The sequence below is a fragment of the Juglans regia genome, chromosome 12 (genome assembly GCF_001411555.2).
Source record: "Juglans regia cultivar Chandler chromosome 12, Walnut 2.0, whole genome shotgun sequence".
Classification (NCBI taxonomy): Eukaryota; Viridiplantae; Streptophyta; class Magnoliopsida; order Fagales; family Juglandaceae; genus Juglans; species Juglans regia.
Genome location: NC_049912.1, coordinates 6,280,477 through 6,291,360, shown reverse-complemented (window position 1 = coordinate 6,291,360; position 10,884 = coordinate 6,280,477). Strand labels below are relative to the sequence as shown.

General features: G+C 35.0%; 1 protein-coding gene across 4 annotated transcripts; it reads right to left on the bottom strand.

Moving 5' to 3' along the window:
• Positions 1-4,912: 4,912 nt before the first annotated feature.
• LOC108985239 (jasmonoyl--L-amino acid synthetase JAR4-like) lies at positions 4,913-10,636 on the bottom strand. Of its 4 annotated transcripts, none has more exons than XM_018957451.2 (6): positions 9,944-10,105; positions 9,756-9,829; positions 8,861-9,180; positions 8,643-8,744; positions 7,726-8,549; positions 4,921-5,627 (listed from the first exon to the last, which is right to left on the bottom strand). In XM_018957451.2, the coding sequence occupies exons 2-6, from the start codon at positions 9,756-9,758 to the stop codon at positions 5,089-5,091; spliced, it is 1,788 nt and encodes a 595-aa protein (XP_018812996.1). In that variant the 5' UTR covers positions 9,759-9,829; positions 9,944-10,105; the 3' UTR covers positions 4,921-5,088. The 4 variants fall into 4 exon arrangements, with proteins under 4 accessions (XP_018812997.1, XP_018812996.1, XP_035539382.1 ...); XM_018957450.2 differs by lacking the exon at positions 9,944-10,105 and adding an exon at positions 10,405-10,621 and having other exon boundaries at positions 5,049-5,627; positions 9,756-9,799; XM_018957452.2 differs by lacking the exons at positions 9,756-9,829; positions 9,944-10,105 and adding an exon at positions 10,405-10,636 and having other exon boundaries at positions 4,913-5,627.
• Between the last annotated feature and the right edge of the window lie 248 nt (positions 10,637-10,884).

Genomic DNA, 10,884 nt, shown 5'->3' with positions numbered 1-10,884 from the left:
CAACAATCCGAGAAATGTATAGACAACCAATGGATGTGTCTAAGCATTTATAACCTTTATGATTTTCACTATAGCCACAGAATATACACAACATGGAACAATAATCAAGCTTGTGACGATTATAAGGCCAAAGATGTGGCCAACATGCACACCTAAAGGTACGAAGGAAAGAGTAGTCTGGTGTTCACTTATAGAGATGTTCAAGTGGAGTTAAATTTTGAGTGACAGGAGAGGGTAACCGATTTATAAGGTAAACAACAGTGCTAAAAGAACCATCCCAATATTTTTTGGAATAAAGGAGGCAGGAAGGAGCGTTAGGCCAATCTTGACTATGTGACAATGTTTACGCTCAATGGACCCATTTTACGATGTGTACGAGGGCAGCTAAGTCTAAGAGAAATTCCAAAAGATTTGAGTAAAGGATGAAGTTTGAGAAATTCCCCACCCCAGTTAGATTGTAATGATTTAATAGGACGTTCAAAATATTTTTCCACTTCAGTTTTGGATTGAAGAAAAATATAGGAGACATGATTTGAAAGACATAGGAAATAGCCAAACATATTTGAAAAAATCAACCATAACACTTAAATAATATAGATTGCCATTACTTGAGATCTGAAGGGAATGACCCCATACATCCATAAACAAAAGGTCTAAAGGTGCCTTTGAAACAAATGGAGATAAGTAAAACCGCAGCCTATGGCTTTTTCCTGGTTGACAAGAGGAGCAAATGGACACAATTTTATTGGAAATAGTAGAGAGATTGTAGCTGGACTAAACTTGGCAAATAATGCAAACAGAAGGATGCCCAAGACGTGAGTGCCACTGAGCAACTGGAATCCAAGAGGTGAAGAAAGTAGCTGGACGTGGAGAGGGTTGGACCAAGTTGCGGAGTGGGTAGAGACCTTGATCACTCTTGCCTTTGAGAAGTGTAACTCCCGATGATCGATCCTTAACACACAAAAATGAGGGATGAAATTCAAAGTAAACATCATTATCTTTTGTGAATTAATAAATAGATAATAAGTTCTTTTTGATTTGTGGAACATGAAGAATATGATCGAGAAAGAATGATTTAGAGGCAAAACAAATTATTGAATTGTCGATATGATGAGTTTGTAGACCTTTGTCATTACCAACAAGAACTTGATCTTGGCAAGAATAATCCCCAGTGTGAACGTTAAGGTTTTGGAGATAAGATGTGATGTGATGAGTACTTTCTGTATTGGGGTGCTAGGTTGGATTCAAGGGAGGTTGAGCAGTAGTGTGATATGCTTGTGGAGTAGAGGGTGTTGGTATTCTTGATCAAATCAATGCCTGCATTTTGTGGCTGTATGTCCTACTTTCAGAAAAATTTGAAAAAAGGGGGTGAGTACTTGAATAACCAGATAAAGGTGCAAGAGGGTTGATGTGACCACGACCACGACCCCTACCACGATTACTAGAAGAACCACCACGAATTTGGTGGTTAGAGGGATGACTACCTCAGCCATAATTGTTGGATTGCTGAGCTGCAATATTAGCAGATGAAAGAGTGACTTCCGTAGCAGTGGCAAGTTGCTCTAGTCGCATTTCATGATGCAAAAAATTACCAAAAAGCTCATCAAGAGCCATAGGTTTGAGACGTGTGTTGATTGAGGTAATGAGAGACTCATACTCCATAGGAAGGCGATCAAGTATGTATGGTATGAGTTCAGGTTCACTAATAGGTTGACCAATTGTAAAGAGAACATCAAAGAAGTTTTTGGTTTTTTAAAAATAGTCCAGAATAGAAAGACCTCCTTTCTTTAATGTGATGAGTTGAAATAGGGTGTTCATGACATGAGCACGAGATGTAATAAAGAACATGCATTCCAAGGTATTCCACACATTACGAGATGTTTCAAGACCCACAATGTGATTAAGAATCGATTTAGACGTACAAGAGATGAGGGTGATAAGGATAAGTTATTGTTCATACCACAAGTCATAATAGGGATTGGGTTGAGGAAGATCAGTGGGAGAAGTAGGAGAAAGAAGGGCTGGAGGTGCAGGGATGCTACCATCAACATATCCGAACAACTTCTAACCACGAAGATATGGAAGAAGTTGAGCCTTCAAAGAGAGAGATCTAATTAATTTTAGGGTTATGTGGTGGGTGGGATTTATAGGGGAGGTAAAACTAGACATGGTGGAAGAAGAGGAGGATGTGGTTAAGCTATTTGTAGACATGGTTAAAGAAGAGTATCGGTGTGGCTCTGTGATATCATGTGAAATCACCACTTGTCCCAAAAGTTTAAACTGATCCAAATATGTCGATTGTATTATTTATTTTATATCTTAACAACAATCAACCGATCCAATTGTTGAATAAAAATAAATCACTTTTTGTTGTTCCCTCCTTGGCTTAACCAAGAAACATGGGCATGATCTATAATTCATTGTCTGTTTCTTTTTTATTTTATACAGTCTCCCTCCCAGCATTGCCTTTACTATAACTGGATTTTTGTATATGGCACCCCATCCCCCTCCCTACTCTTATATCTCTATTTTAATTTAATGCAATTTTTATTTTAAAATAAAAATATATGTCAAAATAATTTGAAAGCAACGTTTCAACTTATCTCAACTAAGGATGGCAATATGTGATACAACTCATAAATTCAACACAAACACGACACAAAATTAGTAGGTTTGGATTTGATGTTAATGGATTTGGGTCAAAACGGGTTAACCCGTTAAAACACGATTTATAAATAGATCAGCGCAACGGATCAATCCACTTAATCCGAAATCAACCCGTTTTGACCCATTTAGATTTTATTTCAAAATTACAATTTTATTATTGTTAAGTTGTAATATTAGTATTTCTCAGTATGCTTATGTCTTTATCATTTTTATTATTGTAATTATAATTCTGGACCTATGTTCATATTTGTTATTGTATGATTATAATATTGGTTTCATTATATGTCAAAATTTGAAAAAATTTGATGTATATTTTTTCAAGATATTGTAGCTACTAATAAATATAGATTTTAACTTTTATGTAAAATTATGTTAATCAGTTCAAATGGATTATGCATGTTAGTTCAACACAGTTACATGAAAACGGATTTAAATGAGTCGTGTCATGTTGACTTATTTATAATTAATTATTAAACATGTCAAAATAGATGACATGACACTACCCGTTATCTAAATAAGTTGAATTAGAATTTAAAAGTTTGACACGTTTAACTTAGAGATTAAATTCAGATTGATCTGTATAATTAAATATTGATAACTTGACACCACATAAGTACAGAAATGGTCACCCTAATCTCAACCCACGAATTCTTGGCCATACAGATACTTACGGATATGGGATTACAAAGTGAAGGGAGAATCAATGCCATGGCACAGAATTTGTAGTCTAATATGCCACATATAACTTCATAGTTGAACCCTATGTCCAATCGTTGTCCACAATGATATTAATGTGTCCAAATGCGCTTGCCTTATTTTTCTTTCTTGTCCTTTTCATGTATTTTCTGTGCTGCCCTATTAATTCTTTAAAGAGAAAAAATAAAAAATAAACCCACCAACTCTCGCATGCTCGATAATGCAATGATTTTTTCTTTCTCAGTGATGTAGTAATGATCTCTTTTTGTGGAAGCATTTTCTCTTCCAAGTTGTGTCTTGGTCACGCCGTTTATCATTCGTGAATATCAACAAAAACATGCGCCAAGCAAGGCAGTCTGTCTTGCTTGGCGCATGTTAAGATAAAATATAAAGGAAAATGCTATTTTATCTCGTAGTTCTGTCTTTTCATTTTGATTATCCGTATATATTTTTTTTTATTATTTAATAATTAAAAAAATAACTATTAATAAATTGATGTAGTTTTTATATATATTTAAATATATTTTAAAAAAATACAAATGCACTAAGGGGTTGAGTAGTATTATCTAAATATAAATTATCTAAATATAAAAATACCATTAATTAGATATTTCAGCATAGGAGAACTACTACAGACACAAAAAAAATTACACAAAAGTAAACTCACAAATTGATATGACTTCATGTGATGCGTTAAATCTACTTTATATAAAAATTATCTTTACAATCTGACGTACTGCATCAATCTACATTAGTTTGTAGATTTTATTTTGTATAATTTCTTCCCTATTAAAATATCTCTCTTAAGAGGATATGGTAAAGATCATCGGACTTTCAGGCGATTTTTATTTTGGGCAGCTATTCACAGTTGGAACTGGTCAATACAACCCCCTATATTTGTATATACTTTTATTTTATTTATTTTTCCACCGAAATATGACTTTTATGGAATCCAGGCATTATGGCATATGCCCCACCCATTACACGAGACATGTCCCTCTTGGATTTGGAATCTTGATCACTCGCACTGGGAATGCAGGAGGTAACACCAGATCAAAAATTAAATCAGATTGACAATTGACCTTTGCTTCTGTGGGTAGTTCTTCTTGTCGGCAATTGCATCATCTTTCACTTTATCCAGAATTTCTTTATGAAATAGAATGCAAAGTTTTTTTTGTATTTTTCCTAACTTAGATAATGATCTCTAGATTTCTTTTTGTTAAAGCATCCTCACAGATAATGGGAATTGTGTCAGAAAGAAACAGGCACTCTATATTCATAAATATTATGATTTTCATATACCATTTGAGATGAATGGAATCAATCTGCAATACCCAACTTCTTGTAGGCATAATTCAGTCTGCTCTGTGGAGGTTGATTCATTTGCAAATCCACCATTAAACATTTCTACTTTTCTTCTTTTCTTTCTTAAATTTTATAATTCTAAGTCACATATGCTGATGTGACATAATTTAAATTATTTGTTCATGTTAATGGTTGACGTATGAAATCACTTAAAATAAATCATAACGACAGTTGTGACTGAGCGTAAAAAAATTTATGATAAATAACATTTCTCTTATTTCCCGCAACCAATTAAACCTCATATGTTGCTAAATTAGTTTGTGATTTTATTCCTAGTCCTTAGAAATGGGAGGGAGATTGCTATTGAGTTTATATGGGAAATGATCAAACTGCAATTACAACACATATATATACACAACACTAGAAAGCAGTACTAAAGTAGCTCTCAACAACATTGCCACACAAGATTTGCAGCACCAGATTGTTTGTTGGACCTACACATCTTGGCGTTTTAAACTGGCTAAGAGCAGACCCTAATCCTAGATAGTGATCTAGAATCTTTTGGAAAGTTCCTCTCCGAACAACTCGGAGCTCGAGCGCCCCGATGGCATTGACCTTTCGCGAGCTAACATAGCCAGCATCAATGAAAGACCTATCCAAGCAGTTGCAGCATTCCTTAAGAACCTCCTCCCCTGCTTCACCACTTATTTCCCAAAAGATCACATAGTGTCCAGGATCTGTGGATGAGTCTACATGGCTAGAGTAATCAACAACTTCCAGCTTTTCTTCTCCTAATAACTTGGATGCTTCTTCCACAGCAAGCTGCAAATCTTTCTCAGTGTTCTTGTCAATGTTGATGGTTAGCAGAAGGTTCCTCCTGCAGACAAATTTGAGTTCTGGGGTGGAGTTGTGGAATCCCATCACCTTTACTACATCTCCAAGCTTATAGCGGTAGAGACCTGCAGTTTAATTCCAAAATAAAGGCCTAAACATGCAGAAACTTGAGCAAAAATGGTAACAAAACAATTATATTTGGATACTTGGTGCTTGGTAGTTGAGGGGAAAAAGAGGCATTATTTATCTATCAATCTGTATGCTATGTAAGTTTTAGAGCATAACCCTTTCTCTCGTGAAGGCACATCATCAACTATCTCACTATATTATTATTATTAATTAATAGCTAGTGCTGTAGAACCACATCATTACTTCTCATTTGTGGCATCAATATATGATATATATAATTTAATAAATTTCTTTAAAAAAAATTGCATATCCAATTACACAAAGAGAACTGCAACAGACACAAAGAGATTACACAAAGTAAACTCACAAACTGATGTGGTTTCATATAATCCGTTAGATCTACTTTATAATAAAAATAAATTTACAATCTGACGTACTATATTAAGTCAATCAGTTTGTGGATTTATTTTTGTGTAATCCCTTTGTGATTATATGCATATCTAATTGTTTTATTAGTAAATGAAAAATAAATAACATATGCAATTATGTTAATCTTATTAAATGAAAAATAATATATCAATCATTGTTTATAAAATTTTGATAAATATTAGTAGTCTTTTTGCCTTAGAAACTTGTTTCTTTTGTTGAAGAAAACAAATCCAAGAAAAAATATAGAGAGATGACCAAAACATCTTTAAAATATTTTAAAATCAAATACATTAAATATCTTATATTAAAATAAAATAGTGTAGATAGATAGACAAGTAGCAGTTTGGCAGTTCATTAGTCGAGCTCATAAATTAATTATATGAACTAGCAGAGTCCAAGATCCAGTGGCTAATAACTAAAGCAGAAGACCTTTTATTAATGGGATTAGTTAGGTATCTACTTTTTTTAAATATTGCATAGACATTTTCATTTATTTAATTAATGCAGCTCTATTTCAAACTCTTACCAAACACCCTACAAATAGATTATTAATAAGCTGAAAAGAAATGACCAAAACATTTACCTACCTGCCCCATTTTCGTATTACTTCACAATTTCCCACATGTCAATGGCAGAGAAATTTAGAATCTTTAAGGGCATTGGCTTCTTTTTCTTATTAGACTTCTGACATGTTTCCACTGCTTTCTTTCTTTTGACAAGCAGGCTTTAACCTTTTATAAAATTAAAAAAAAAAAAAAACCATTTTTCTGACATGTCTCGCACACTCTCTTTGAAAAAAATGGATAAATCTGAGATCCACGTAAAAAAAATAACTTGTTTAATAATGGACCCCACTTTTTTTTCCCTACACGCTTCTTTCAAAGAGTGCATGCGGGAGACTTACACACTAAGACTGTATTTAGCATTAGTTTGGAAGCTACAATATGTAAAATATTTTCAAGAGGGAGCATGAGCATCGAGTTTATGAACAACTAGACCAATCATATTGCTCCTTGAGAACAAACCAAACAGTTTAGGAGTATTGAAAACTAGATACAAAGTAGAAAGTATTTTAAAATATAAAAAAAATCCTAATAAATAAATGAAAGTATTTTTATATGTTGTCTTATAAATTAGAGGTAAGCAGGCTAGACAAGAAAACAAAAAAAATGTGTAATGCCTCTGTATCTGCTAAGGAAATCTCACTGTTGCATGATTAAGAAAACAATTAAATGTTCAAACCTCGAAAACAACCAAACAGTTTTAAGAGACCCCATGTTCCAAACATGGGGTCTCTCGGTTTCCTAATGTCGTGCTCTACATGTGGACAATAAATATGCCAGCAAAAGCTTAGCTAGCTGGTTTTAGTGATATAAACTAGTGGATTAAACAAGACAAAAAATCAAAATAAACAAGATGACAGTATGGAGAGGAAGAATTCTGCAGAATGATAGGAGCTGTTCTCACAGACACCTGCAGTCACATGGTGAGCATTCAAGGAAAGTTTGGGCCATTTAATGGACAGTCGGAAGAAAAGGCAATAGGTCAAAATAAATGAAATCAATGGCTAGGTGGTGCATTGTGCAGATGGGGGAAGCAATCCATATTTCTGAATTTCCATTTCAGCAAAGGAATCTATATATCAGGATAAAAAGAAGTTAGTACCTGCAAAATTAGTGACAATGATCTCATAATCTTCACCAATTTTGACTTCAGTTAAGTCCACTGGCTCGTGCTCGATTTGGAAGAAACTAGGATCCATCTGATTTTGATCCTGATCCTCAATGTTATGCTTCAGTGGGATGAATTCAAAAAACCCAATATTAGGAAGAACGGCAAAAGTGGCCGATTCAGGTGGCAATTTTGGATTGACATTTGCTCCAATCCATCCTTCAGAAGACCCATAATCTGCACTCAACAGAGGTAGCTCCCCCGCGTAGTGCCTCAGTTTTCTCAAATAAGGCTCCATTGATCCAGTCATGATCCCATAGATGTACTTTGCATTGGGAAAAAGTTCCGGGATTAATCGATACCAATTACTCAAACCTGTAATCTTCTTATAGACCAAATCAGCCAATTCAGGATTTGGTTTGAGCAGTTTCGACATAGCTGCTCGGATCGATGGGGCGGAGACTCGGTTGCTGAGGACCCCCTCCCTAATATCAGTACACAATTCTTCCCAAACTTGTTCAAAGGTTCTGAATGCGTGGAGGATGCTATGTGCAAAAGTAGAGAATACAAACTGAACTTCATCCCGAAAAATCAGCCCACATAAGAGATGGCAGTACAAAGACTGGTGGAAATCAGGACCAAATATTACTTCATCTGGGCAGCAAGATTGGGATTGAATTGCCTTCATAGTCTCCTTGAACTGCGAATTTCTGTAAACATTAGTAGTAGCAGTTCCAGCTGCCAGACCCCCTTTGGTCTGGAACTGCTTGCTGCTGTAAATAAACTGCAAACCCTTTCCATTCCCAATAGGAAACTCTCTGCAGAATGAGGGAAATGGTTCCATGTCAGCAGATAAAAAAAGGGTACATCAGATCCAAACACTTTTTATTGAATAAAGAGTTCCATTTTACCTGTTTCTAAAAGCAAAAGATGTCCGATATATCTGCATGGTGGATTCCATCAACTCATCGTTGAAAGGTACAAACTTTGGCTTTCCCTGAGTAGTACCAGAACTGCAGAAAATCAATCCAGAACAATTCTCAAAACCCATATAAACTATCTGCAGCACAAAAATTCAAAGTTCATGTAAAATCCAGAAAATAGCATTAAAAAAAAGTCAAATAAGAACCTTAATGAGATGGTTGTGATTGGTTTTCCGGTGAGAATTGGAGAAGGATCGCCGTCTGCAATTCTGTGTATATACGGCTCCAATTCCTTGTGAGTAACAAGGGGGACACAAGTCTTGAAGCTTTCAGGATCAGTTCTTCCATTGAGACCAAGACTCTGTAAGTACTCGGCCGATCCATTCTCCTCCAGAATTTTCTTGAGAGTTTCTCTCTGAACTTTCCCGGCGTCTCGGGTTATTGCTTCAAATTCCTCTATCACTTTCTCCGGGTCAAACTCTTCCATCTTCTCCAACATCCTCACAAAGCTTTGACTGCAGCCCAACTGACAAAGGAGTACTATTTGTAATATTATATAAAAGGCGATCACGGAACGGTGTGAAGATGATTTATTTAAGAAGAATGCATTGAATCGAATACATCCAGCGCACATGCTCACGCATGCAACAGATATCGACGAGGAATTCAAATAACTGAAAATGTTAGGAAAAGACAAAAGAAAAATATTTATTTACATAGACAAAACTTTAAATTATGTTTCGGGGAAATCTAAGCAACAGTACATTGGCACGATAGAGGTGGATGATTCATCTTTTGCAAAACACAGAAAGTGAAATATTAGAATAAATCTCATTATTATTATAATAATATAAGATTTAGAACACAAGACTAACGGTTCTCTTTTCTTATATTTTCTTTTCCTCGATTTTCTCAGCAACCAAACAGAGGTGAATGGTCATCTTCGTCGGGTTGGAAAAATGAAACACAGCTTGGAAAAAACTGCTAAACGATGTCAGTGGTGGGGGAGTAAAAATTGAAATGGAGCATAGAGAAAAACAAAAAAAGATCAAGGAAGTTCACCAAACCCGAGAGAAGTGTCCAAAAAGCTCAAAACCATACCATACTTTGACGATGGTCAACTATGTCAACTGCCCTGAAACTTCCTGGAAACAGATTTTCTCAGAAGGAGAAAACTAAAGACGAAACACCAATTAAAAGTAACAAGTACAATTAGCTGAATCAATTACATCTGTGAGAAATCAAACTGAACAACGTATTAAATTATTGCTTTAAAGCCGAACTTCTACCTTCAGACTTCAGTAAAAACAGAAATTCAACTTCGAATGACAAATTTTAAAGAAAAAACAACTAAAAAGAGAAAAAAAAGTTACTCCCAAATAGAAAACAGAGGGCCTCTCGGAGAACGAAAACGACGTTGAGATCGGAAAGTACAAACCCAAATTTCCATATATTGGCGTAAAGAGGCTTACACTCGGGGCGGAAAAACCCAGAGACTTATCCAGATTATTCCAGAACAACCCGACAATGAAAAAAAAACAAAAAACAGCTCCACTTTAAACTTCATCTGTTTGGCAAGCGGAAAAGTCAACATGGAAAAATGAGAGCAAAATATGCTTTAAAAAATCCTTTCGTCCACAAAAAGAAAAATCACTCAAGCTGATAATGATCGAAAAGAATCCAGCTTTAGAACAAAACTCTCGAAATCTCATATATGTATACGTGTGCGCGCGCGTGTATGTATGTATACCTGTAACTGTACTCTTGAGCCTGAGAGCCTCTGACTGCCGCAGACTACAGAGATAGTAAAGATATGAAGTCTTGATCTAAACGAAGGTTAACAATTCACAAACTTCAATGCAAAGAGAGTTTTTTAGCCTTTTAGGCGGAGATGTAGTTGTTGGCACTTGATATCTATCTATGAATATGGCCACGAAGTATTGGAAGTGTGAGCGAAGATTCTTACATGGAGATGCTATTCTATATATAGCTTAATAATTAATATATATATATATATATTATAGAGAGAGAGAGAGAGAGGGGGGGGCATACCCGTAAATGCGGTTCATTTTTTGAATTGACGTCCCTTTATTTTATTTATTTTTGTCTATTATATGATTTAACTAAAAAAATTATTAAATATTTAGATAGAGTTTCATCTGTTTAGAATACTTACAAATATAAGATATAAGGTTAATCACATGAAATTATACAAGTTTACGAGATTGTT

What these genes read in the sequence shown, in the direction of transcription:
- LOC108985239 (XM_035683489.1), bottom strand. Translation starts at nt 9,288, where the DNA reads ATGTGCGCTGGATGTATTCGATTCAATGCATTCTTCTTAAATAAATCA. An exon ending in TCTTTTGCTTTTAGAAACAG is followed by an intron (nt 8,550 to 8,642) that starts GTAAAATGGAAC and finishes CTCATTCTGCAG; the next exon opens with AGAGTTTCCTATTGGGAATG. An exon ending in CATTGTCACTAATTTTGCAG is followed by an intron (nt 5,628 to 7,725) that starts GTACTAACTTCT and finishes ATTAAACTGCAG; the next exon opens with GTCTCTACCGCTATAAGCTT.